The following is a 27560-nucleotide window of genomic DNA, read 5'->3' as shown; positions in this document are numbered from 1 at the left end:
GCCAAGGCTGCCTCTTGCCCTCCACACGCCCCAGGATGTTGTGCAACTCCCAGAGGGGCAGTGCTCACCCAGGCTCTGGCTGGCGGGGACAGCGCAGGGTGCAGCAGGTGGGCAGTGGCACCTCTGGGCCCTCCTCAGCTGCCGTGGGTGTCCAGCCTCCCTCACACACCTTCTTGCATCCCGCAGTTTCCAGAATTGCTCCACGTCACGCCAGGCACCCCCTGGGCATCCTCCCTGGTTCTGGGAAATCAGAGTCGAGCAGAAGGACACACATCCCCAGACCTGGACCCGCTGTCATAGCCTGAGCCACAGAGAAGACGAAGGGCAAGACCCGTGAAAATACAGGAAGATCCCAATCGTTTCTTTTTTCTTTCTCGATGTTTTGGGACTCTAGGGGCACACCCAGCTCTACTCAGGGCTTACTCTTGGTTGTGCACTTCGCGGTCACTTCTGGCAGGGTTCAGGGGACCATATGGGGTGCCAAGCATCAAACCTACCTGAGTGGGCTACTAGGTTAAAGGCCCATGCCCAACCCGCTGTGATGTGTTTCCACTCAAGATTCCTGTCCGTGGGTAAGCACCTGCAGACTTGAGACCTGACCTGTGGCAGGTAATTTAGTCCGGGTCCAGGGATGTGGCTTGAAGGGCTGGAGCCTTGAGAGGCCCTGAGTTCGATCCCAGGACCATGCCCCCCCCACATGCACACACACCCCAGGAGTCCTGGTGACCCCAACACTGGGCCAAGTATCACTGGGACATCTCTGAGTTCCCCACTACTGTTGGGGAGGCCCCCAAAAGTAAAGAAAGAAAATGATTCTGGAATCATTGGTAGGGCCCAGTCCCTCGGCCTGAATTCTGGCCTCCAGGGCTCCTGGTAGCCTTAGGAAGGGTGAGGACTGAGCAGTTCCCATTATGACAACAGAGAAATCACAGCAGAAGGAGCCCTGGGTCCTGGGCCGGCTCTGCCCTTTGCGGCCTTCCCTTTCCCTGGAGAGGTGCTGGCAGACGACGTGGACATTGTTGCTGGGAATCACCAAAGCCCCCTGGCCTGTCTCCCCTTCACCAGGTGGCCCCGAAAGGCCTTCCTTCACCCGACACCCACTTGCCCTGGACTCAGCTCAGCCCTGCCCTGCCAGATGCTCTTCTCAGATTGGTCAAGGGCCAATGCTTGGTGCCATCTGCGTCTCCCTTTCCCTTCCCTCTGTGACTGCAGCAGTGCTGACGGGGGCCTGCACACGCGTGAACGGGCTCTGTGTGAACACTCAGCTGGGATGCTCCCTGGGGGCCCACACCTTGGGCGTGATGTGGCCCCCTTGTGGTTGCACAGCTTGCTGGGGCAGAGTGAGGCTCCCACACAGACTGGGGGCAGGGCAGTGTTCCCCACAGGCTGGGGGCAGGACGGTGCTCTCACACAGACTGCGAGAAGGGCAGTGTTCCCACACAGACTGAGAGCAGGGCGGTGCTCCCACACAGACTGGGGGCAGGGTGGTGCTCCCACAGACTGAGGCGGGATAGTGCTCCCACACAGACTGGGGGCAGGGTTGTGCTCCCACAGACTGGGGGCAGGGCAGTTCTCCCACAGACTGGAGTAAGGGCAGTGCTCCAAAACAGACAGGGGGCAGGTTGGTGCTCCCACAGATTGGGGGCAGGGTGGTGCTCCCACACAGACGGGGGGCAGGGTGGGGCTCCCACAACCCCCTACCAGGGTTGCACACCATGGCAATGCTGGGGACACCCCCAGGACACACCATGAACTTAAGCCTCACACCCGCAGGCAGCTGCTCTGGTGCTCACAGGCCGGGGTCCCGCCAGTGCTTACAGGAGAGAGGCGGGTGGTTTTTCATCTGAAGAAAGAGTCACCTCAAAGTGCAGGTGGGCGACCATCAGCTCCCGCCCTGGGACACGGAGGGGGTTCCTGGGACACTGGATGATCGCTACCAAGGGCAAGACAGCGCGTGCCAGCCACCGTAATCGCTCTCTTTCCATGCAGGAAGACCCGAGGCACAGGGGGTTCTGGCCTGGCTCCGCCCTCTCTCAGCCTCCCAGTCCATCTCATCCCGCTGGGCTGTCAGTGAGGAGGCATAGATCTTTACACCAGCCTCTTCTGATGACTTCCTGGGGCCTGCGGTGTGGCCCTGGCACATCTGTAAGCCCCCCAGCTGGCAGACACGCTTGACCCTTGCAGAGCATCCGGGCTGCAGCACAGAGGAAGGGTCTCCCCTTCACCACCCCAACCGGTACAGAAGGCAGGAGATGCTCCCATGGGAACCACAGACCCCAGGACAAGCCCAAGCCTGGGGGTGGCCACCCCGTTTGTTCCTGTGCTCTCTTCCCAGGCCCAAAGGAAGGATTTGACGTGTCCCCCAAAGCTCCCTGTATTCTCCTCCGAGCGGCCCCCCTGGTTCTCAGGGAACCCTACAGTCCTCCTCAAACACCCCTCCCATCTGGACGCTCTTTGTGGTTCCTTCCACCCCACTCCCCATCATACCCCAAGCGCTTCTTTCCCTGGGCCTCCCGCTGTGAGCACTGAGAGTCTGTGCTCCCCTGAGTTGGCCTGACTTGACACTGCAATCGCTCCTGCAGGCCCAACCCAGACAATACTCCGCTGGAGCAGCTTAAGTGGGGGCTGTTTCGTAAATGAGGACACCTGGGCACAGACAGGTTTGGTGAACTTCCAAAATCACTTTCGATGTCAGGAGAAAGTAGACTCACCTGGCCCAAGTCTTCAAGGAAGACGCTGATGGGAGAGAAGAGGAAGGCTCCGTGCAGGGACCCAGCCTGAGCCTGTGCTGCCCCCTGCTGGCCATCTCGGCCCTTGCTGCAGGTTTTACTGTCTCCTACTGGATGGAGAGATGGAATTCTGAGACGGAGGGCTCAGATCACCTGCACACGACGGAAGGGGTTCCCCTTGATTCACACGCCTGAAAGATGGTCTCCCTGATAGGAATAGCTGAGCGAGACCACTCAGAAGAGAACGGACAAAGAAAGGCTTCTGCCCCCCAATGGAATAGAGTGTTCTCCAATCCCCATAGAAAAGATTTTATTTCATGCTTGCATTAGGTTCCCCCTTACGGGGGAGAATAAATTCACAGATGGCAGATTTATAATGTTTGAAAATATTCTCACTTGAGAAAATAGAAAACTGCCAACTCAATATACCCTAGTGGCCCCAAAACACAATTCAGGGAAGCCCTCTGCACTCCTATGTTCATTGCAGCGCTGTGCACAATAGCCAGAATCTGGAAAGAACCCAAGTGCCCAAGAACTGATGACTGGATAAAGAAACTATGATGTACCATGGAACTATATTGTATACCATGGAAAGCTACGCAGCCGTTAGGTAAAATGAAGTCATGAGATTTGCATACACATGGATGGACATGGAAAGTATCATGCTGAATGAAATAAGTCAGAGGAAGAGGGACATAGAATGATCGCGCTCATTTGAGGGATATAAAAAATAGTATGTAAATAATACCCATAGACAGTAGAAACAAGGGCCAGGAGGACTGGTCCATGGTGGGAAGTTGCCACAAAGGGGGCCGGGGAGGGCAGGATAGAGAAGGGACCACTATGACAATGATAGAATGATTGTTGGAGATGATCGCTCGGACAAGAACTGAGTGCTGAAATGAGGTAAAGGGATATGCATGATATCCTTTCAGTAGCACTGTAGCACTGTCCTCCCGTTGTTCATCGATTTGCTCGAGCGGGCTCAGTAAGCCCCAGGAATTGTCAGGTGTGTGTGTGTGTGTGTGTGTGTGTGACCAATGAGTAGGAGGGGTTCAGGGGGCATGTAGTGAGATTGGGGTGGGGTGGGGAACAAGTCTTGACTTCCGTAGGCAAAGCTTGTACCCCAATTGTGTACCCCAATGTGTACCCCAATTCCAAGAGTTCTCTGCCCTGAAACTGGCAGGTTAAAAGAATTTTTTTTAATCACCATCACAGTCACAGTCCTCCCGTTGTTCATCGATTTGCTTGAGCGGGCCCAGTAACGTCTCTATCATGAGACTTGTTGTTACTGTGTTTGGCATATTGAATACGTCACAGGGAGCTTGCCAGGCTCTGCGTGTGGGCGAGATACTCTCCGTAGCTTGCCGGGCTCTCTGAGAGGGGTGGAGGAATCGAGTGTAATGTGTATCTTATGCGGCCAACATGGCCGACCTGAGCCATGTTGGCCGCATAAGATACACATTTACAGAGTTGTTCATGATTGGGTTTCAGTCATGCAATGTTCCAGCACCCACTGCACATTTCTTACCACCAATGTCCCCACAGCCTGCCTCTATGGCAGACACCTCTCTCTCTCTGTCTCTCTCTCTCATATTTTCCTTTTAGGCACTGTGGTTTTTAATATTGAAGGATAGTGATGGGAGCAATAGCACAGCAGGTAGGGCATTTGCCTTGCACACAGCCTAACCAGCCGACTGGAGTTCGATTCGTTTGCCCCTCTCAGCGAGCCTGCCAAGCTACAGAGAGTATCCATATGCCACGGCAAAGCCTGGCAAGCTCCCTGCGACGTATTCGATATGCCAAACACAGTAACAACAAGTCTCATGATGGAGACGTTACTGGGCCCGCTCAAGCAAATCGATGAACAACGGGAGGACCGTGACTGTAACGGTGATTAAAAAAAATTTTTTTTAACCTGCCAGTTTCAGGGCAGAGAACTCTTGGAATTGGGGTACACATTGGGGTACACAATTGGGGTACAAGCTTTGCCTACGGAAGTCAAGACTTGTTCCCCACCCCACCCCAATCTCACTACACGCCCCCTGAGCCCCTCCTACTCACTGGTCACACACACACACACACACACACACACACCACCTGACAATTCCTGGGGCTCCTCACGGTCAGGACCGCCCAGGACTATTGCACGGGGCCAGACGCTGACCCTGGGGGTGGCAGATGACCGGGTCAGGGGTGGACCCGCCGTCAAGGAAAGCAAGCCCCGTGCTGAGGAAGTCGAGCACAGCCTGGCGGGTCTCGGCGCAGACCTTCGACCCCGCGGCGCCCCCTGCCGGCGCGCGCGCTCAGGTGCGTCCCGGGGCGGCGGCGGCGGCGAGTGCGCGTGCGCGCAGGTGCCCGTCCCGCGCCGCCGGCCCCGCCCCGGCCACCTGCCCAGCAAACTTGGGGGCGTGTGTCCTGCCCTCGGCTCGCTTCCGGCCCGGGACGCGGAACCGGGCCATGGAGGGGCCGTCGAGGCCCCGCGAGTCGCGGCCCCGGCCGAGAGAGCGCGACCCGGGGCGGCCTCCCCGCTCCGACCGAGAGCGCCGGCCCGAGCGGCCGCGGGACGGAGCCGGGACGCGGCGCGGGGACAGGAGCAGGGACGGGCGCGGGGACGAGCGCGGCGACGGACGTGGGGACAGGAGCGGGGACAGGAGGGGGGACGGGCGCGGGGACAGGAGGGGAGACAGGAGAGGGGACAGGAGCGGGGACAGGAAGGGGGACGGGCGTGGGGAACGCTACGGGGACAGGAGCGTGGACGGGCGTTGGGACGGGCGCGGGGACCGCAGCGGGGACAGGCGCGGGGACAGGCGCGACCGGGACCGGGCGAGGGGCCGAGAGTCCCTCTACGACTTGGCCGCGCCCTGGGAGCCTGGCGAGGGGGAGCAGCGAGCTGGAGGGAGACCCCGCCCCGGCCGGACGCGGGAAGCCGCCCCGCCCCCCGGAGCAGCGCCTTGGGGACCCCCGGAGCCGCCGCCCGCCTGGAACCAGATTTACGGGTACCGCGGGCCGGAAAGGTGAGCGAGGGGTGCAGGGGGCAGTGTGGGGGGGCCCAGGCGCGGAGCGGGGGGCGTGGGGCCAGCACGGGGGGCGCGCGCGGGGTGGGGGACGCGGCTGCCACTCCGGTGCCCCCCACCCACTGCCCCGCCCCCTACCCCTCCTGTCTTGGCGCGCTGAGCGGTGACCCGGGAGGGACAGGGAGCCCAGGGGAGCCCCGCTGCTTGACCTGAGCCCCTTTAAGCCAAGCCGGATGCCCCGCCAGCAGCCCGGGCGTCGGGCAAGAGCTGGACCAGCTCGTCCGCCCCCGGACGGGCTGATAACTGCGGGTCCAGGGTTCCGCCCCATCTCTATCCACCGTCCCCCTCTCAAGGCGGAGACCGTGGCCCCTTGGGGGTCGGGGTCGTTCTGCGCTGCCCCTTCAGACCCCGCCTTTGCCCACGCCCCCACCGCAAGCACTAGCAGGGTCACCGGAAGGGGCCAGCAAGGTCCCAGGCCCCTGGCCCTTCTGGGGGGATTCCGTGGGCGGGAGAGGGAGGCGCTAGACCCGCCACCCCGTACCCCTCCGGCGACCAGCCCCCTTTCTCCCCGGCGTGCGTGCAGTTCCCCAGGGACGGGGCACGCCAGACGGGTCGCTAAGCCCCGCAGGTGCAGGGCTGCGGGACCTGGAGGCTCAGCCCCGCCTGGCTGGGTGCTGGTCCTGAGTTGATCTTTCCTTTATCTTTCCTTATCAGAAACCCGCTGGCCCCGCGGCCGCACTCTGACCCCGGGCGCACCCCAGGGGCCCCGGCCCAGCCGCCCTGTGACTGCAGGGCCTGGCTTCCAGGACAGCGCTGGTCCAGGGACCTTCCGCCCCCCGCCACCCGCACCCCGCGTGTCCAGGGTCCCCGCCGGGGGCCTTGCTCGCTCGCTCGCGTCCGAGGGTTCCCAGCGAGGGCAGTTTACTTCCGTGTTTCCCTCCGGGCTAGGAGCCTTCGCGTGACGGACAGGCGAGAGGGCGGGGACTGGACCGGCCGGGAAGGGCCCGGGGCAGCGCCCGGTGCGGTGAAAGCCGAGGGGGCCCAGCGGGGGGCGCCGGAAGTCTCCAGGCGACAGAATGTGAAGTCCTCCTTGCAGAAAGGAGTCCGAAGCGGGGAGCCTGGGAGAGGGCGCTGAGCTGAGAATAGACTCCACGGGGACCAGCCGAGGGGGATGGTTGGGGGCTACCACTGCTGGTGCTCCCGTGCTCCCGGCTCTTGGGGCGAAGGGTCGTTCTTTGGGGGAGCCGGGAGGAAGGGAAGTTACCTTGGCTGGTTCTGTGAGCCGTGCAAGCAGTAGTTTAGATTTTATCCGCATATGGAGTCTTTGGATTTCAAACCCAAACCACAAATGCTTGGGGCGGGAGAGATAGTGCCGGGAATATGGTGTTTGCTTTGCACGCTGCAGCCTCGGGTTCCATCCGTGGCACGACGTGTCCTCCCCTGAGCCCAACAAAAGTGATCCCAAACCACCTCCTCAACAAAAGATCAGTGCGTGATATGTTAGAAAAATGTTTCCCAAAGTGAGACGGTGTGGGCAAGTGGGAAATACTGGAACTATCCCTGAGGGGTTTCTTTCTTTCTTTCTTTCTTTCTTTCTTTCTTTCTTTCTTTCTTTCTTTCTTTCTTTTCTTTTCTTTCTTTCCTTTTTCCTTCTTTCCTTCTTTCTTTCTTTTTCTTTCTTTCCTTTTTTTCTTTTCTCCTTCCTTCCTTCCTTCCTTCCTTCCCCTTCTTTCTTTTGTTTTCCTCAAAAGGGGCCCAGTAAGTTTGGGTAACAAGGAAAGGAAGAGAATGCCATGGGGGGCTGGGGGGTCCCTTGAGGTCTGAGGCATGCTGACCGCCCCTGTCTCCCCCTGTAAAGGCTTCTCCCCACCCCTAGTTAACTCATTCCTGCCACCTTGCAGGAAGCCAGGGACAAGAACCCACATCTTGGTGCCTGGAGGTCCGTTTGGCAGAGAGCTCTGACCGTGAGATCTTGCAGTGACCCCATCACTCCCCGTGTGTCACTCACTGTCCAGCCCTGCGCAGAGCAAGCCCCTGATGGCCGTGTATGTTTGTTGCAGTGAGTTCGCTGCAGAGAGCTACCTGCCCCCATACCCTGGACGCGAGGACGTGGAATATTACCAGTCGGAGGCCCAGGGCCTCCTGGATTGCCACAAATGCCGCTACCTGTGTACTGCGAGAGGTGAGTTGGCGCCTCGGGCTCGGGGCTTCAGAGGAGGGAAGGACCTGGGGGGAGGGGCACCAGGCGTGGGGGATCTTTGGGGTTTCCACTACTTTGATTTCCCCACCTACATGGGCACCTTTTCTTTGGGGTGTGTGTGGGGCGGGGGGGGGGGGGGTTGGGCATACCAGGCAGTGCTCAGTTTCCTCCTGGCTCTGTGTTCGGGCATCACTCCTGGCCGTGCTGGGGGACCATGCATGATTGCAGGGACCGTCAAACTCAGACTGGCCGCTGAGAAAGCCAGCGCTCTACCCACTCTGCGATCTCTCGTTTTCCTTCTTCAGGGAACATGGGACCTAAAAAGGTGGCAAATATCAGGAATGTTTTTGGTGGGGAGGGCACGGACAGCGTGTCAGGGGCTGCTCCTGGCTCTGTGCTCAGGAGTGACCCCGGTTGTACTGGAGGGACCGTGTGCGGCTCTTGGGATTTGACAGGGGTCAGCCGCCTGGGACAGAGTGCCGCCACCACCCCGGGATGATCTCTCCAGCCCTGGGAAGTCTGGAAAATGGGGCCAGATTTTCTGTGGTTCTCCAGGTCCCAGAGTGACCAGGGAGCGCCAGGGTATGCGGTGACACTCCGTGTTCTGACCAGCCACCGTCTGTCCACTGTGGAGGGTTGGGTCCCAGGGAAGGTGCCTGCAGGCTGGCGACACAATGCCCACGAAGCTTGTCTGCTTTTCAGTCTGGGGAGAATGTTTGGAAAGAAAGAAGAAAACGCGTTCTGGGCCTAGAGCGTTTGCCTTGCACGCGGCTGACCCGGGTTTGGTGCTCGGAGCCCTGTATGATTCCCTGAGCGCTCCCGGGAGTAAGCTCTGAGCACTGCAGGGAGTGCCACCCCCCGAAAATAAAAACCTGCAGTGCGGACAGCAGCCAGGCACTTCCTCCTGTGGCTTCCAGAGCCGCCCTCCGTGCCTCGCCAGCAATGAGGAAAATCTTGCCTCTCTGGGTGAGTCCCTCTGACTCACGGGACTGGTGAGAGAGTTCCCTCAACTGTGTAATGTGAGGGGGAAAGTTCTCGGCCCGAGGGAGTGAGATCAGGGCCATTTGCTGGGCGGGTTCCAGTTGTGTCTGATTATGGGATTACACCAAATGTTCATTTCAAAGCCCCAGGGACCCGGCGGGAAGAACCCTCCCTCTCGGGCCAGGGAGAGTGTTGGATCCAGTATCATCCCCAGCACCTCATGCCTGGCTCCCGCCCCCCACAACGTCTCTGGGTTTGACCCTGGACACCCCCAAGCATCACTGGAGTGACACCTGGGTGGTCATTGTGGCACGGGGCCGCAGCACTGCTGGGAGGCTCTCCACCCCTGGCCCCGCCCCTCCCCCCCCCCCCCCCCCCCCGCAAAGAAATAAAATCCTCACTTTGCCGAAGCTTTAGCGGTTTCTGGCATGGGGCCCAGAGGTTGGGCTGCAGCTAACAGCTGAGGTGCGCCTGGAGCCCCACGTGAAGACACGTCTGGTCACCGTCTCAGGCAGGAAGTCTGCACCCAGACATAAGGACTCGGAGACGCGCACCCTGTCTCAGGTGCAGCCAGGACCCTTCCTGCCAGCCAGGGAGCCCCTGCACTGTGGACTGTCCCCCTTTGGACACTCTGTGGAGCCTGAGGAGGGCACGGGCCACACCAGAGCCAGGCATCAGCCAATGCCCCACGGGGCGGAGGAAGAAGTTCCGGGCAGAGCAACTGACCAAGCAAGATGCCCTCAGAATGTGCTCCAGGGAGGGGCCGTGCTCCCCGAGAAGAAGGGGCCTCTCCGGCTCACCTCCCTTGGGGCGCATTTGGGGTACTGCCCTGTGGACCCCTAGTGCTCGAATCTTGATACTGTGTGCTCTGTTTCAGGCTTTCCAGAGAGGTGAATTGTGAATTTTTTTCACCCCCTCACCCCATTCCCAAGAAACTGTGTGCAGGATTTGTCTCTCGGACCTGGCCATGCCACTGACCTGGGGTCATGCTGAACGGGGTCTTGGGGGGCAGCAATGGGGTTCTGCTCCATGCTTATGCTTGCAGTTCGCCCTGTAAGGACGTCTTCATGGCCCGCCCCAGCCCGGTGCTTGGGATGGGGCTGACGCCCAGTGTCTGCGCCTGGACACACTGGAATTCTGGATGGACCCCAGAAAGATTCACCGGAAATGCTTGGCTGCTGTTGGGGGCAGGGAGGGGGGCTGACTTGGAAATGTCCATCATGCAAATGGGGGGAGGCTCTGGGCTTTTTCAGACCTGGGGGTACTGGGGCTCCCCAGAGATACAGGGATGAACCTTTATTTATTATTTATTTGGGGCCACACTTGGCAGTGCTCAGGACTTACTGGCTTTGTGCTCAGAGATCCTCCTGGCAAGTTCAGGGGGACCCTATGGGGTGCTGGGGACCAAACCTGGATTGCGTGCAAGGGAAGTGCCCTCCCTGCTGTGCTCACTCTCCAGCGCCCGGACCTTTATCTTAAGCTCGGAACAGACACCCCAGACGCTTGCCCCAGCCCCTGGCTCTCTGAAAACTGCAACAGGACAGAGGCTTCTGCGGGGCTGTCCACCCGGCACTGCAGCTTGCGGTGATTAGGGCATGGCCAAGTGCGAACCACCTGTTTGACGTGTTCAACGTCAAAGCGTGTGTTTGACCAGGCAGGGCATCCTGCTCTAGGACCTCTGGGGCTTGCACGTGTGTTCCCTGCGTGCCAGCACCGAAGAGGAAGGTTTCTGTCTGCCGCAAAAGAAAAAATATTCACTGTATGTATCGCAATCCTGCCGTGCTCAGGGTCGTTCCTGACAGAGCTCGGGTGTGTGTGTGTGGGGGGGGGGGGTGGAGGGGGAGAGCTGGCGTGGGTCCCACGCAGCCCAGCACGTTACACCTCGTGCCGTCTTTCCAGCCCCGTCTGTTTGCTGGGGGACTACAGCAGTGCCTGGAGAACCTTTTGTGCTTTTATGTTTTTATTTCTTTCAGTTATTTGCTTAGTCTTGTTGCAGATGCCATTCATGAAGTGAATGAGTCAGCTTTCAGTGTTCAGACAGTAGATTTCCCTGCATTTCCTTTTCCAAGTAATCTAAAAATAACGACAGAGAGAGAGAAAGAGAGAGAGAAGGAAGGAAAGAAGAAAAACTACGTTCATGACATGAAGAAGTGACAAGTGTCTTTGCTGTCAGCCTGACACGTTGCCTTCCTTCAAAGGATGATAAACTTATTATTTCCAGAATTTATAAATAATGTAGCTGTTACTGGGGAGAGGGAGTTAAGTAATACTTATATTTGTAATGGACCTTTCTAGAATAACTAGTCTTCAAAAATACCAAGATTCCCGCCCCCTCCCCCCAGTTCTTTTACTGGGGCACGGCGGTTTGTAGTGGCTCCTATCTTTGCTTTCTATCTGCAATGCCGCGTCACCTCTTCCTCCAGTGTCAGGGACCCTCTACCTCTGTCAAGGTCCCTTCTCCCCCCCACTGCCCTCCTGACTGTCTCGGGGTTGGTTCCCACTGGGGACTGTCTTGGTTCTTGCTGTTTCTCACGCACCACAGATGAGCAAGGCCTCTGGTATTTGTCTTTTTCTTTCCGACTCCCTTCCTTTAGCCAGAAAGATTTCATCTTTTCTCAGAGCCAAGTAGCATCCCCCGGGCCTACTGGACACCCGCCACCAGCTCTGTCCCCATTCATCTGTGCCCGGGCACTCGGTCGTTTCCACATCTCAGCTGTTGTGACTAATGTGTGGTAACCATGGGGGTATGTGTGTCCCTGCAGATGACTGTTTTAGTGTCCTTGGGGTTGGTGCTAGGAGGGGAAACTCGGGGTCATATGGAACTGCATGGCCTTTTTGTTTTTGAGAAGTCTCCACACTTTCTTCTCTCTCTCTCTCTCTCTCTCTCTCTCTCTCTCTCTCTCTCTCTCTCTCTCTCTCCTCCTTCCACACTCCCCCTCTTCCCTGAAAGTAATAAACAATAGTAGAAACTATGCATATGTGGTGGGAAAGTTCAGGTTGAAAACAAAAGTAACAGCGGTTTACTTTGAACTGGTTGGACTTTAATTTCATGTGTTTATGTTCTATGTGTCGTGTTTGTATTTAAAGAAAACAGTAGTGCCATTTGCATTTGGGGAGAATCAGAGCGTCGGGGTTACAGTAGAGGGGGCATCATTAGAAACAGAGCATGGGAAACTGCTGGAACCCTGAGACCCCAGGATCTGAGCTTGAGTCTCTCCTCTCCAAATGAGAAAGAGAGAGAGAGAGAGAGAGAGAGAGAGAGAGAGAGAGAGAGAGAGAGACAGAGAGCGGGGAGAGGGGGGAGGGGGAAGAGGTAAGAGAGGGAGAGTGCTTGCCTTGCATGCGGCTGACCCAGGGCTGTTCCCTGCACCCCATATGGCCCCAGTTCCTCCCAGAAGTGATCCCTGAACAGCCAGGAGTAACCCCTTGAGCACTACAAAACAAAGCAGGGAGAAGTGGACTGGTTTTGAGTCTGCTGACCCTGTGTGCGGTTTTGAACTCCCGGCCCAGCCCCCGGTTATTGCTGCCCATCTGTGGGCGGGCGCGGTGCCCAGGCATGAGGAGGCTGCAGCGCCCACCTCAGCTGCCCTGCCTGAGCAGGGGGACCCGCACCAACGAGGGCATGAGACCCCAGCAGGGCAAGGCCCCTGGAGGTGCAAAGTGGGTCAGTGCTGCTGGGACCGAGCAGGGCAAAGCCTTCTGTGTGCGGGTCTACACCGCCTGCGGGTGGCAGTGCTGTGGGTAGCTGCGGCTCCTTCCTGCTGTGGACAGACTGGCCCTTGCCCTGTAGGACCCCGAGAACAGCGCCCAGATTTGCTTCTTCGAGGAAGCAAACTGAGACCCTGAAACCTGCCCGCTGCATCTACGCACCGGCCACTCTGGGGTGTTGGTTTTGGTCATCAGTGTTGGTTACTCCTGGCTCTGCACTCAGGATTGTGGTTCTGTGGGGGGTAGAGGGGGGACAATATGGGATGCCGGGCATTGAACCGGGGTCGGCCTCATGCAAGGCAAACACCCTACCCGCTGTACTATCTCTCCGGCACACCCTGAACCACTTTCCGGGCGTGGCTCACCGCTTTTCCAGGGGGTTCCCTTTGGTAAAAAAATGGGGGCCCCTCCTCTGCCAGACTGAGAGGAGAGGACTCTGGGGGGCATCCCGCCTTAGCTGCTCAGCAGCCTGACCACCCCCCACAATCAGGCGCTGTGCTCTTCCGGGATTCCCCTTCTCGGTCCCCCCACCCCCAACGGGATCCTAGGGGCCAGACACCCCCCCGCCACCCCCCCCGCCCCGTCCCGCACCGTCTCTGCGCTCAGCGGCGCCCCCTTCTCTTGCAGCCTGCTGCCAGGTGCTGGAGGCGCTTCTCAACCTGCTGATCCTGGTCTGCAGTTCCATGTCCTACAGCTCCACGGGGGGCTACACGGGCATCACCAGCCTGGGGGGCATCTTCTACTACCAGTACGGAGGCGCCTACAGTGGGTTTGAGGGGGCCGACGGGGAGAAGGCGCAGCAGCTGGACGTGCAGTTCTACCAGCTGAAGCTGCCCACGGTCATTGCGGCTATGGGCTTCAGCGGGGCCCTCATGGCCTGGGCCTGCCTCCTCCTCCTCCTGGGTGTCCTCCGGGTGCCGTGGCACTGCCCCCTGTGGCTGGTGGTGGAGGGCTTGCTGGATGCGCTGGTGGTTGGGGCCTACGTGCCCGCCATGTACTGCTTCTTCCAGCGCCTCTCGGCCGCCTATGCCTCGCCCGTGTGCCAGGAGAGGGCGGCCCTGTACCAGAGCAAGGGCTACAGCGGCTTCACCTGCGCCTTCCACGCCGGAGACATCGGGGCAGGCGTATTCGCGGCCCTGGCTATGGGGGTCTTTACCCTGGGGGCGGTGCTGGCCTTCAAGGGCTACCGCAAGGTCAGGTTGCTGAAGGAGAAGCCGGCACATGTGTTGATGTTTTAGAAGCGTTGCAGGGGCCCAAGGGAGAGTACGGGGCTTAGGCGCTTGCTTTGCACACGGCCCACCCAGAGCGGATGCCCTGTGCTGGGAGCGACCCCTGAGCACCAGCAGGTGTGGCCTCAGCGGAGAGTTCAAGCATTCTGCCGGCCTGGGGTCAGGCAAGCACCAGTCCCTCGGCTCAACCCTCAGTGCGGAAAAAGAAAAAAGAAATCCAGGGCTGGAGTGATAGCAGGGCGTTTGCCTTGCACGCGGCCAACCCGGGTTCGATTCCCAGCATCCCATATGGTCCTCCAAGCACCGCCATGGGTGATTCCTGAGTGCAGAGACAGAAGTAACCCCTGTGCATTGCCAGGTGTGACCCAAAAAGAAGAAAAAGAAGAAAAAAGAAATCCACCCCAAAACCGTTCCACTGAGTGTCGATGTTGGAAGCTGCTTCACAGCTGCTTTTCTTTCGCCGTGGACCTTGTCCACGTGAGAAGCCCATGCGGGTGAGGGCTCAGCCAAACGAGACCAAAAACTGCAGCCCCGGATACATTCAGGCCGCCTGTCCCCTGTGGGTCAGCCCCCGCTTCTCATGTCCTTCACGTCCTCAGCGCCCTGGCTGGACGGGGTGGGCACCGCCGGGCGGGAGGCAACTTCTATAAGATTCAAGCCAGAGGGCGGCGGGGGCGGAGGCAAAGGAGATCAGATTAATTCACTGGGTTGCAAAGAAGCTATTCTCCTCGCCCCGTCCAGGGGCCCCGAAGCTCAATAAGTGTTTTGTACCTCTTGTAAATGTACCATTGTCAGAAGAATTCGACCCACCATCTGGAATTCAGGGTCCCACCAGAATAGAAGAACTCTGCGGGAGTGGCAGAATGCAGCTTCAGGCCAGGAGCGTCACTGCCCTGCCCCCGGACAGTATTTTCTTGATCCAAGAGAACATGCCCTGTGCTTCATGTGATGCTAATAAAAACTCACAGAAAATCTTGAACTCGGAGGTGATGGTTCTCATTATGTTTCCATTATCCCTGAAATACAGGCCACTTACCGCATCTAAAGGTGAGCCCCTCTGGGGCTAAGGGAATAACCTATTCACGCTTGCCAGTGTACTCATGAACAGTGCATGCAAACAAAGAAGTGATTTTTTTTTTTTTGTTTTAATTGGATCACAGTGAGATACAGTTACAAAGTTGTTCATGATTGGGTTTCAGTCATACAGTGTTCTAACACCCATTCCTCCATCAGCGTACATTTCCCACCTCCCATGTCCCCACTTTCCCTCCCGTTTTCCCCTCCCCTGCCTCTCTGGCAGACGCCCTCCCCGCACCCCTTTCCTTTAGGGCTCTATGGCTTGCAATGCAGATAACTGAAAGGTTTTCAGATATATTCCTTTACACTCAACATTCAGTTCCTGTCCAAAGTGATCATTTCTAACTATTGTTATCATACTGGCCTGGAGAGAGCACAGCCGGTAGGGGGTTTGCCTTGCACTCAGCCGACCCAGGTTCGATTCCTCTGCCCCTCTTGGAGAGCTTGGCAAGCTACAAAGAGCATCTCACCCGCATGGCAAAGGCTGGCAAGCTCCCCGTGGCATATTGGATATGCCAAAAACAGTAACAACAAGTCTCACAATGGAGACGTTACTGGTGCCCGCTTGAGCAAATCAATGAACAACGGGAGGACAGGGACAGTGACAGTGACTGTCATACTGGTTCCTTCTCTAACCTAACTACCCTCCGCCTCCCAAACACTTGTGGCAAGCTTCCATCCACTGACCAGTCCTCCTGGTCAAGTGGTTTCTTTTTTTCTCTTCCTTTTTTTTTTTTTTTTGCTTTTTGGGTCACACCTGGTGATGCACAGGGGTTACTCCTGGCTCTGCACTCAGGAGTTACTCCTGGCGGTGCCCAGGGGACCATATGGGATGCTCGGAATCAAACCCAGGTCGGCCGCGTGCAAGGCAAACGCCCTACCCGCTGTGCTATCTCTCCAGCCCCATCAAGTGGTTTCTTTTTAAGGCTATTTATTTCTCATTTTGCATGGCTTTCCGGGCCAAGGATATATTATTTATTTTTAACTTTAAAGAGAAAGGTTGATTGGTGCTCCTCAGTTTTTTCATCCTGTCACTGTCCTCCCGTTGTTCATCGATTTGCTCGAGCAGGCCCAGTAACGTGTCCATTTGAGACTTTGTTGTTACTGTGTTTGGCATATCGAATACATAACGGGCAGCTTGCCAGGCTCTGCCATGCGGGCGAGATACTCTCAGTAGCTTGCCTGGCTCTCCGAGAAGGGTGGAAGAATCTAACTCGGGTCGGCCATGTTGGCTGCGTGCAAGGCAAACACCCTACCGCTGTGCTATAGAGGCATAAGGAAGCTGAGTATTAACTGGGCAGCCACAAGAGCCTCACCTAGAAGGATGTGGTTCACAGCACAAATCTCTGGGCCATCTCAGCCTTCCTGTTGCTCTGCACCGCCCCCTGCTGTCCCAGAGGAGGGTCTGTCTCAGCAGGAGGAGCGGGTCAACAGTGCTGGCTACTGGGTTCCTTTGCCCCAGATATGTCTGTCTCTAGTTCCGTCTTGGCAGTCGAGCGGCCTGTTGCATATTGAGAGTGAAGCCAGGTCAGACCTGGCTGGTGCCGCGGTCACACGCAGGGGCCTGTTCTTTCAAGATACCACAGGATTGTACTCGGCCAAAGACCATGATTCCTCTTGGTTGTTGCAGATTCATTTGAGGCTCGAACTGTGTGGACCAGGATTCCACTTTGTCCATCCACGCAGTCCAGAGGAAACCGTGATGTGGTCAGGGCAAGAGGGGACACTGGCATGTTCACAGAAGGGAAATGAAGGCAGAGCGGGATCATGCAATAAATGGGGCTGAACTACACACACACACACACACACACACACACACACACACACACACACACACACCCTGCATCAAGGGACAGGAAGCAACACTGCCCTGTCCTCACTGCCTAGTCATTGGCTCTGCAGTTGGGATGGTGACGAGCCGCTCCTTGTGCTGGGTGGACAGGGGTCATTGGGCATGCTCTTCTCAGGCAGCTGCCAGGGACTTGACAGTCACAGCCTGGAGTCCACGGGCACCCCACTTGGGGGGGATCCCTCCTCCCTCCTAATTGCCCAGCGATCCCAGCTGTCATGGCACTGTCTGTTCTTCCTATGGCTGCGCCAGATGTTCCAGGAACTGTCCAGTGGCACTGTGTCCCCCGCCCCCCCCCCACACACACATACCCGGGGACAGTTGGTCTGGTACCTTGTTTCTTGGCTCTAAGCAATGAAGCTTCCGTGTTCCGTGAACATTTATGCACATGGTTTTGAGCAGATCTAAGCTTTCACTGGGGGGAGGGGTCACGTTGTTGGGGAGATGGGCAGAGCACGTACCCCAACCCTTTGAGCCATCTCCTAAGACTGTATTCTCTTTGTTTGGGGGGACCACACCGGTTTTGCTCAGGGTTTAATCCTGGCTCTGTGCTCAGGGATCACTCCTGATGGGGTTCAGGGGACCATGTAGGGCTCCTGGACTGGAACCCAGGTGGGCCGTGTGCAAGGCCAGCGCCCTCCCTGCGGTTCTATGTCTCCAGCCCCAGCTTTCCTCTTCCGGCCCATGCGATAGGTGTGCATTTGATTACCTTGAGAAAAACCCAAAGGCAAAGGTGAGCGTCTGGGACTGGACCCTCCTCCCAGTGAGGACCCACAGGTGGTTTCCGGTCCGCCCTGGAGAGCGTTCCCGTGCGAGTCCCCCTGTTAAACCACAAATCTCTCTCCTCGCAGGTGTGGTACAGATAGTGGAGGTGATCCTGAACGGGATGGTGCTCATGTGCATCGTGGCCTCCTACTTTGCGCTGGCGGGATTCAGCGCCAGCTTCACCAGTGGAGGCAGCTTCGGGAACAACTATTTTCCGTTTGAGGGCACCGAGCTGGAACAGGTTCGCCAGCTGGACCAGCAGTACACGGTCCTGCGCTCGCCCCTGATATACGGCGGCGTGGCCGTGTCCCTGGGCCTGGGGGTCCTCACCATGGGCGTCCTGCTTCAAGGAGCCAAGAGCCTGAGCAGGCTGCCGCCCCGGTGGCTGCTCGTGGAGGTGGCCTTCAGCGTGCTGGCGGCTGTGGGCTACTGTGTGGGCATCGGCTTCTACCTGCATGGAGCCCTTCGCATCAACGCCACGGACACGTGCAAGGCCCGGGAGAGGCTGTACGCCCGCAGAGGTCTCACGTGGATGAACTGCCAGCTGGCTGGCACCGACGGGGCGGCCGCCACCTTCGCCTGCCTGCTGGTGCTGATGTACAGTGCCAGCGTGGTGCTGGCCGTTCGGAACATTCGGGAGCAGAAGCGTCTCTGCAAGGACAGCCAGTCAGTGCCCGCGAGTTACGGACACGCCCCCGAGTATCTGTGGTCGGGAACACTCTGACAACCCTCTCGGGCACCACAGCACAGGCGGTCGGATCCCGCTGACCACTGTGGCTTTTGCAGCTGTGGTGGTGTCCGGTGCCCAGTGTGCTGACTGGCGCGGGGTTTCCTCTCACTCGGTGTTGGCAGAGCGCTCAGAAAAACTTGCGACAGAGAGCAATGCCAGGATTTGGGGTTCGGCCTGTCAGGATGGCTGCCTTGCCATGTGCAAGGCTCACTGTGAATGCCCAGGCCTGGTGAAATTCGGAGCAAGGAGGACACGGAGCAACACTGCCCTGTCCTCACTGCCTAGTTGCCCAAAGAAATGGGCCGTTTGCACCCAGATGGACCCCCGCACTTCTCAGAGCAACCAGGACTGGATTCCACAGAGCGTGACCTGCTGATGTCCTCCGAGACGGAAGCTGGGTGCCCAGCCACCGTGCCTGGTGCCCAGGAGCGCCCTTCCGAAGGAGATGGGAGCCTGGGCCCTGCCCAGCACCCTCTTAGCACCCGTTCCCTCTTGGCTTCCTGTATTTGGACCCAGAGGAAAGTTGTTGGTTCTTGTTTTGGTTTTGGGCCAGCCTTCCAGCTCAGCAAATCCTCCCACTGACTCACTTACCTGAAGTATATTCTTACAACAAGGCCTCCTAATAGAAGAAAAACTCACAATCTTCTGAAACATGGCATTCGACCGATGTCGAAGATGAAGCAGTTCCTTACAACCCCAGCAAAGCAGGTGGGGGGATGCCCACCACTCCACATTCCTGGGCAGCGCCCTCCTCTGGACCATAGGTCACTGCTGAGTGCAGAGGATTTCTTACCCCCTGCATTGTTTTCACGATGTAACATCACTAACACTGAACCTCAGAAATAAAAGTTGTCAGTACTTTTCATCTCAAGATCTCTAGCCTTCTGGTGCTTTGCTAGTCTGATTTCCGTTCCTTGTCACATGCAAGTAGAAACAGGCACTGTCCAGACTCTTGGTTTTGGGCCAAACTCAGCAGTGCTCAGAGGCTACTCCTGGCTTAGTGCTCTGGGTCCAGGCACTCCCAGGGATGGAAAAGAACCTCCTGCATACAAAACATGCAGGAAATTTTGAGCTGGTTCCTCCCAACCCACACTATATGTTTTTTTTAAATTGTAATTTCTTTTTCCTCATTGCCTTGGCTTTTCAATAATTTATTCTCTTATTCATAATCATTTAAAATTTTTTGTTAAAAATGATAAACCCACAATGCAAATTTGAGAGAAATCGGTTTTTCTTCTCAATATAGTCATAATCCAGCCAACATAAGTCTGTCCAAAATATGACAAAATTACTTTTAAAAATGAAATCAGAACTTAGTCCTATACTAAGTTCTTCCCCATGTGGGGAGTTCCTTTCCTTCTCTTCTATTTTCCAATAAACTTTTCTACCCTCTAAAGAAAGAAATGAATCACTGTCACCTTCCTTTATGTCTTGGCCCCGTCTGGTGGCTGTTTCTTCTCCCCCACAAACTTTCCTTCCCTTTCATCCCCTGCCCCGCCCCCCTTACCACCTTTCTGCTCTCCTCTCCCATCCCTTCGCTGCCTAATTCTATTTTGTTGTTCTAGTTTTGCACCCATGCCTGGTGGAAGAGGCCACTCCCAGTGGTACTCGGGGGACCATGCAGGGGTACCACGCAGTCAACCCTGAGCCATCTCTCTGGCTTCCGCGAGCGAATCCTCAACACCTGTCCAAAGCAAAGGCCCCAGACTCTCCAAATTATACTCAAAGGGAAGAACTACAAATCCGCCCTTCTGGGTAACGGCAGCATCTGTGCACTCCTGAATCCCGAGTCCCACGGCGCTGGCCAAGGCCCCACACGGTTTCCATGCAGGGATATATGCTTTGAGTCCCAGCAGTAAAAATGAACCCGTTGGTGCAGCCCTGCCTCAACTATTCTCACCTAGCAGCTACTCCCTGAAACATGTCCTGTGCCATGGCTCCCACCCTGGGGTCCTCTGCTGGTGCTATTCTTTTGTTTTTGGTCTTGCTTTGTTTGGGGAGCACAGCTGGTGGTGGTTCCCCGGGAGACCAAGCCCGCCTTACACATGCACAGTGAGCAGATGAGGCCTTTGATCTCTTTCACTGGAGCCTCTGGTGAGTATCAGCACCCACTGTCCCTCCCGAGCTCCTGACATTCAGAACATGCCTGGCTCTACTGTCCTACCACTAGGCTGGCAGCCCGGTTTAACTCTCCTGTTTCACAGAATGCTGAGGAACTGAACATGGCCTATTCCACCTGTGGGCATTCTGTCGCCAGGCCCCTAGTTGAGGAAGCATCTGTTGGCACTGACTCACAGCCAACGAGAGACTGTTGTTTCCATGTACAGACTCAGCCTTTTAGAGCCAAAGGATATGCCTCACGTCAGCTCTGAGTGGCAGAAACCATATGCAAACCCAGCGGATAGCATCCTGGAGGGGGTGGGTGCTTCGTGGAATCCTGTGGTCTTTGGTGTGCCAGGGAATACCTAGCCCACACAGCAAGGCGCATACTCAGAACCACCATGCAGCCACCCAGGCCTGGACAAAATGGGTGGAGCCCATGCAATGAAGGTGCTCAAGTATCCGTTGATACTTGAGCACATTTTCAAAATTTCCACTCCGGAGGCCAGAGCGATAGTACAGTGGGGAGAGCATCTGCCTTGCACGCAGCTGACTGGGTTCTATCCCCAGCATCCCATAAGGTCCCATAAGCACTGCCAGAAGTAATTCCTGAGTGCAAAACCAGGAGTAACCCCTGTGCCAAGTGTGACCCCCAAAAAAGAAGAAAAAAAGTGTCCAGTCTACCCTGTGAGGAAGCTGAGAAATCATTTCACGTGGCCTGTGTCTGGAATGAGAACTAGTCCACTGGCAGACTTGAGATTACAAGGGAGAAGGAGACAGACTGCCACTGTGTGTTAAGTTCTGACACCAAAGCCATTGGTGTGACTCCTGACCACAGCATCCACTTAGCACCTGTGACATCAACTCTGAAGGACAGACTGGAGAGATAATACCTGGGATAAGGCACCTGCCTCGCATGCAGCTGACCCTGAGTTGATCCCTAGCGCTGCATATGGTCCCTGAGCAATCACCAGGAGTGAGCCCAGAGCCCAGAGCCAGAAGCAAGCCCTGAACAATGCTGGGTATTGTTGCCCAAAACCCCACACCTCCCCCCAAAAAACAAAAGAACAGAGAAGAGGGAGTTTCCTCTAGCTAGTTAATAAGCTGCATGTAAAGACCAAATTGTCTGGGGACTGGGGCAAGAGTACAGCAGGTAGGGCATTTAGCTTTACACAGCCTACCTGGGTTTGATCCATATATGCCATATATGCCCATCAGGAGTGATCAATGAGTGCAGAGCCAAGAGAAAGCTTTGAGCAAGAACCAGGTGTGGCCCAAAAGAGAGAGAGAGAGAGAGAAAAAAAAACCACGTTTTCTCTCTTTAGGATTTCTTCATAAACATATAAATCAAGTCAAAATATAATGTCTCAACATGAAAAAGAAATCTTTATTGCTTTTCAGCTTGAAAGGTGATCTAAAAGCTTCTTAGCTCAAAGTCTTATAGAGTGTCATGGAATGTGGTCACCATCTGTTTATCTTCTTCTACAGCAAGAAAAGCTAAAACACCTTATAGGAACTCATAGCTAAGCAACTAATCCTACATACAAATGAGAGAAAATCACAGTTTCATGCTAAAATGTTCGTAAAAAAAAAAAGGTAATTCCATTTTAAAACAAAGCCATCAAAAAGATTCCATTTCATGTTATTTATTGTTGTTATTATTTTTTACAAACAATAGATTTGCTGCAACATGCTCTGGCTCATATTATTGAATTAAAAAATTTAACACATTTCAAAAATATCAAAAATACACTATAATGAGTCTTAGGACTACAATACGACAATGATTGCACAAAACCATAAGATATGAACTCACTGTCTGGATGGCACCCATGGCCAACAGAGAGAAAACCCGAGAGCATTAGAAGTGCACGACAGTTAGAATACAAGGAGCGTTATGTGTGAGTGAGCGATCACCAGCGAGGACCTCAGCAGGACTCACTGGAGCTGTGTTTCTCAGTCTAGGAAGTTTCCCCAACCACGGGGCAGAAGTCACTAGCTGGAGAGGAAGAGGCGCTTCCTCCATGATTGAGAGGTGCCAATGGGGGGACCTGAAAGCCCTCTCCCGAAGGGAAGTAAAAAGTGACACAAGACAGTTCTACAGTGATGCTGTACACATCACCGAATGGCTTGGAGACTAATTATTGGGTAATTGGTACGTTTATTGGTAACAGCCATGTGCTCCCTTTATGGAGGTCTCTTTATTAAGAATTATTGAGTAGATGGAGGTGAGCCTGTGGCTTCCAAGTACCTGTGTTTGCTGAAGGTTCATGTGGAAAGAAGAGCATCGTTTGCTGTGCAGTAGACGGGACAAACTGAACCAGCTCCTGGAAAATAGCACTCACTACGAACAATGCTGAGAGCACTCAGCGATCAGCCAGCTGCTCGTGTTGGCTCGTCTACACACCCAGAAAGTGAATTCATCCCCTTACTCTACACACACTCTACAATAGCACAACAAAGCCCCCACCGCAGCAGGCGGGGGATTCAATGACTCTGTGGTAGCACTGTGAGATACCAGCAAAGTTTCAAATAGATTTCTAATCCATCCAGATAAAAATAAGAATACCATGGTTGTGGCCACACTCAGGTATTTTCTTTCTTCCATGGGACTCCTGAGTGCTCCAGCGAGGAGCAGTGATGCTCTTCGATGAAGGGGAGGTACCAAGAGACCTGAGATCCGTGCAGAGGCCGGAATCTCGGGGCTAGAGATCGCCGCGCTCTGCCACCCGCCGACGCCCCGCTGTGGAAAGTCCTGGAAGCAGATTACATTCACCTGGAGACAGATGACCGGCTCTCTCCACTGGTCAGCCTCACCAGCTAATACAGTGGCCAAGCTGACCTCTGAGGTCAAGAGTTCCATATGGTATTTTTGGTAAAGGGCTATGGCCCTCTTACCCTCTCTGTTAAGACAGAGCAAGTACAGAGGAAAATGATTAAAGGAAGTCACAATAAAAGAATCATCATCAGTTTTGGTTTAGCTTACATAAAAGGTTTCCAGTACAACCTAAGGTTTCCTAAAAATGAACCCACCACATGAAAGAACATTTGGAATTTTTAAGTTCTTCTGACTAAAAAATAAATGCATTTACTTTGGGTAAAGTTATTTCAGAACTGGGTTTTGTGGTGGTTCCAATCAGTAGGAAGAGAAACAAAGAGAGAACAAGAAAAGGGCTCACAAATAAAGAATGATTTTTTTAAAAGAGACAATACTATTAAAGTGGTTTTAATAAAAAAGAAAATTTCTAAACAACATCATACACCAGAATTTAAAAGTTCTGCTATCTGAGCAGAAAGATGTTTTACATCATCCATCACTAACCTGTTGGGCTTTTCCATCATTTTTTCCCATTTTCCCATATAAAAATAAGGCAGCAACATATTATCATTCCTGTCAATTTAACAACACCTGGGCTTTGAAACACCCACTTATGTGCTGAACCATTTCGAATCAAGACCTGAGTTCTGTTTTTCAGTAGCTGACCAGTAGTTTAACACAGAGAAGGTCAGGGGTTTGGAGACTCAAATTCTCAAATTCATAATTTTGTTTTTGGCCCACATTTGACAGTGCTCAGGGTTGCTCCTGGCTCTGCACTCAGGGATCACTCTTGGCAGGCTTGGGGAACCGTATGGGGCGCCAGGGATTAAAACCCGGGTCAGTTGCATTTAAGGCAAATGCCTTACCCGCTATACTATCTCTCTGGCCCCATCAAATAGTTCATAATCTTGAGGGGTTGAATTTCAGACAGCACTGGAGTGGAATGAAACTCTCAGAACTGGTGGTACAGAACTAACTCTACATACATACATACACACACACACACACACACACACGCACACACACAGACACACACATACACATGCACAGGGTCTTGGAGAAGGTGCACACATATGAACAGGTCATCTGGCTTCCTACTATTGCTTTAGCAAACTTAAAAAAATCCTCATAAATATAGATGTGTGTATGTGTGTATAAAAATCTTATATTTAATATTTTGTTTCTCATGAAACAAACTGAAAATGGTTCCACTCTATTTTCTTTTGAATTGTGAAAGTATTCTAAAAATTCAAAGCACATTCCCCATTGGGTAAAATCAAGCCATGTCAAAATTTTGTAGAATAGGAGTTAATTTCCTAAGTAAATCTTTCATGGGAGAAGGCAACAGAAATATGGAAGGAACTGCATTTTGCTAGGGTTACATGGAATGTGCAAATAATACAGTAAACCAGTTTTTTTTTTGTAGGCTTAGGACTTTCTCCATCAAGTCTTTCTTATATGAGTGACTTAGCCCAGTACTCTGAAGCTACGTGAGGTGGACAAGCAGTCTTCTGTCAAGACTGTGCTGGCCACTCTAGAGGCGAACTCTCTTATTCCCAACATCTGAGAAAACCATCCCTCTAGAGGGAGAGAAAGCACGGCCTGGCCTGGGAACAGCCCTGCCACCTGTCCTGTCAGCCCCAGGGTCTCGGAGTCACAGGTCCTACGTCAGGGGCCCATGGACGCATGCAGCCTCCGCCCTACACAGTAGGAGGCTGGCTGCTGAAGCCATCGCGTGTCATGGGAAGAAGCCAATCCCCAGGTGCCTCTGGGGAGCTACTGCAAAGTGCCCAGCGGGTGTCACATTTGTCAAGGAGTTATTTATTCTCTTTCTGATCAGGGTCCTCTCTCCCTCCCTAGCTTCATCCTCAGAGAAGATCCTATCTGCGTCCCCCTCAGCCCCCCCAGATTCCTCAGGCGCTTCACAGTCTGACAGCCAACAGTTAGAGCAATTCCCCAGGATGCTTCCTCGTACCCTCACAGGAGGCTCCAACACCCAATCAAGGACAATTCTGCCTACAGACAAAGGTGCTGGGCTGCCTCTAAGAATATTGGCTCGAGTGCAGATTCAAAAATAAAAAGTTCACAGTCAATGAAAAGTGCTCTCATTACATTACATACATAAATTAGCTGTTTGATTGGTTCTACATTTCCAATAAACGTCATTTTGTATTCTCGTAGAGAAGAATGAAACGCCATGTGACTTGTCACATCCCATCCCATCCATCAGGCTGAGATATAAGGTGATTTCTCTGTCACAGAGATCCGTCAGCAGCAATTAGGAAAGGAAATCAATCTTCCGTCATCTCCTCCACAGAAATGGTCCCTTTCCTGCCCAGGCAGGCAAATTCTCAAAATTATCCTAGGAGGGAAAGGGTTAATGGCAGGTGGTAGGACGCTTTCTTCCCAGGAATGCTGGGAATTCCGATGCAGGTCACATGGGAAACTTAACACTGATGGCGTTTTCTAGCTTATCGCGAGACCCTGACAGTGCGCCCCACTCTGGGCTCTGAGCGGTGTCCCCTCTCCCCGGCTCTGCAGAGACCGCTACCTGTGGGAGGGTGCGGCGGCCCCTACAGAGCCGTGTCAAACTCCTCCGGAAGCTCGGTCCGATCGTCTTCGCTGGGCTCGGGCTCGAGCCTGCTTTCCTGGTGGTGCTTCATCTGCTCCTTCACTTCCTCTTCAAGGTCCCGGGGGACCACAAATTGATCCTCTGGCTCCAGCTGTGTCGGGGCGGCAAAATAGCCCGTTTTCTTCTTGGGCACTTCTGTGGCCACTTCGATGAGGTTCAGGCTGTCTTCCAGGGGCACGACAGAGCCGTTGGAGAGCTTCTTGCCATAGAGGCAGGACGCGGAGGGCGACTTCTGCAGCTCCAGTCTGTCCCTGCTGGCTGGCCCCAGGATGCCACTGCTGACACTGTTCTGTCTTCGGATTCCCCAGAGCAGCCCCCGCGCCTGCTCCTCGGGACCCGGGGCAGGTGGGCGCCCTGCGGCCGGAGGGGAGCTCTCCAGATCGCGCCCCCGGCAGCAGTGGACGTCCACTTCCACCTCCACCCTGCTCCCGTTCGTGATCACCCCCGCCACGGGCTGCTCGTCGTCGCTGTCCAGGCCATTATCAGACTGGTTGCTTGAGAAAGTCGCACACGAGGGCTGGCGCTGGAAGGCGCCCGCGGAGGGCGCGGGGTGGAGGCTGCAGCGCCGCTCGGGCCTAGGGAGCAGGCCGGCTTCCAGGCTCCCGGCATTATGCTCGTCGGAAGCCGTGGAGCCCACCTCGCTGCTCACCTCTGAGGTAGACACCTCGCTGCTGAACTCGGACGCGATGCCGCTGCTGGACGAAGGGGTGGTTGGCTTGGGGGGGTCCTTGACGACAGTGGCTGCAAAGCCCACGGGGCCCGGAAGGGTGAGCCCATTCATCTCACAAGTGCAGCCTTCCTCGCCGATGTTCAGGTACACCACCATGGCCCCCACGTTGTCCTGACAACCGTAACTCTGAGCCAACGTGCACAGCTTCTTGGCGGCTGCTAACGGGTCTTCCACATGGTGCACGGCGTCGACAGCTTCTGCATAGGACAGGTATTCCCACAGGGCCTTGTTGCCCAGAATCAGCAGCTCGTCGTGGATGGTGAGCGGGACAGAGGCTATGTGGGGCCTGGGGAGGACCCAGGGGTAGAGGTATGTGCAGCCCAGCAGCCGGGTGCAGCACGTCACGCCGTTCACTTTGTTGTCCTAGGGACAGAATGCAAATTCTGAGAAACACCATGCTTTCTAGAACACAATGCTTAGGGTGCTAGGACAAAACAGAACTGGAATGTTTTACATATTTTTCTAAGATCTGTATAATTTTATTTTTCTATTTTGGGGCCACACCTGACTGTGCTCCAGGGTTACTCCTGGCTCTGTGGTCGGGGCTCACTCATAGCAGGGCTCAGGGGATCAAATCCAGGTCAGCCACTTGCAAGACAAGCACCTTAATCCTTGTACTCTCTCTCCATCCTGACAACTGTATGATTTTCAGTGGAATTAGAGGAGTAAAGGTGCATACTTCCAAAAAGACAAAACAAATGGTATTACACCAATACTTTCAGAAAACTAAGGTGAAAATCAAGTAGAATTAAGGGGCGTGGGAAATAGCCCAAACGGCATTTTAAATGACATCAAAGCAGAAGAATGGGTTAGAACACAGCCGTCAGAGCAGGCCGTAGGACGATATGACTTTTCTTCTCTCTGAACCAGCAGAGTGGGTAAGCAGGGAATCAGCCCAAGGGGACACTTCCACTCGTTTTTACATACTAGCCATATGACTCAAGGATCATCAAAAGGGATCCTCCCAAATATTCATTTGCTTTTCCTTCCTGCTT

At 54.9% G+C, this 27560-nt stretch overlaps 2 protein-coding genes and 1 long non-coding RNA gene across 3 annotated transcripts in view; 1 reads left to right on the top strand and 2 right to left on the bottom strand.

Moving 5' to 3' along the window:
* Positions 1-5189: 5189 nt before the first annotated feature.
* MARVELD3 (MARVEL domain containing 3) lies at positions 5190-18279 on the top strand. Its single transcript, XM_056136136.1, has 3 exons — positions 5190-5746; positions 7807-7928; positions 17642-18279. The coding sequence occupies exons 1-3, from the start codon at positions 5190-5192 to the stop codon at positions 18277-18279; spliced, it is 1317 nt and encodes a 438-aa protein (XP_055992111.1).
* A 3736-nt stretch (positions 18280-22015) lies between these two features.
* Positions 22016-27560, bottom strand: part of LOC130043840 (uncharacterized) — a 152217-nt gene continuing 146672 nt past the window's right edge. Inside the window, exon 2 of the long non-coding RNA XR_008795370.1 lies at positions 22016-23965. This is a non-coding gene — a long non-coding RNA (uncharacterized LOC130043840). The remainder of the gene's footprint in view (positions 23966-27560) is intronic.
* PHLPP2 (PH domain and leucine rich repeat protein phosphatase 2) overlaps positions 22016-27560 on the bottom strand; it is a 75686-nt gene continuing 70141 nt past the window's right edge. The window contains exons 19-20 of the mRNA XM_056136306.1: positions 24212-26928; positions 22016-24181 (exon numbers count right to left, since the gene is read on the bottom strand). Of these exons, the coding sequence (XP_055992281.1) occupies positions 25777-26928 (1152 nt within the window). The 3' untranslated portion in view covers positions 22016-24181; positions 24212-25776. The remainder of the gene's footprint in view (positions 24182-24211; positions 26929-27560) is intronic.

The sequence above is a fragment of the Sorex fumeus genome, unplaced genomic scaffold, assembly GCF_029834395.1.
Source record: "Sorex fumeus unplaced genomic scaffold, SorFum_2.1 ptg000122l, whole genome shotgun sequence".
In the NCBI taxonomy this organism is placed as follows: domain Eukaryota; kingdom Metazoa; phylum Chordata; class Mammalia; order Eulipotyphla; family Soricidae; genus Sorex; species Sorex fumeus.
This window is presented reverse-complemented; position numbering and strand designations above follow the sequence as displayed.

What these genes read in the sequence shown, in the direction of transcription:
- MARVELD3 (XM_056136136.1), top strand. Translation starts at nt 5,190, where the DNA reads ATGGAGGGGCCGTCGAGGCCCCGCGAGTCGCGGCCCCGGCCGAGAGAG. An exon ending in GGGTACCGCGGGCCGGAAAG is followed by an intron (nt 5,747 to 7,806) that starts GTGAGCGAGGGG and finishes TGTTTGTTGCAG; the next exon opens with TGAGTTCGCTGCAGAGAGCT. An exon ending in CTACCTGTGTACTGCGAGAG is followed by an intron (nt 7,929 to 17,641) that starts GTGAGTTGGCGC and finishes CTCTCCTCGCAG; the next exon opens with GTGTGGTACAGATAGTGGAG.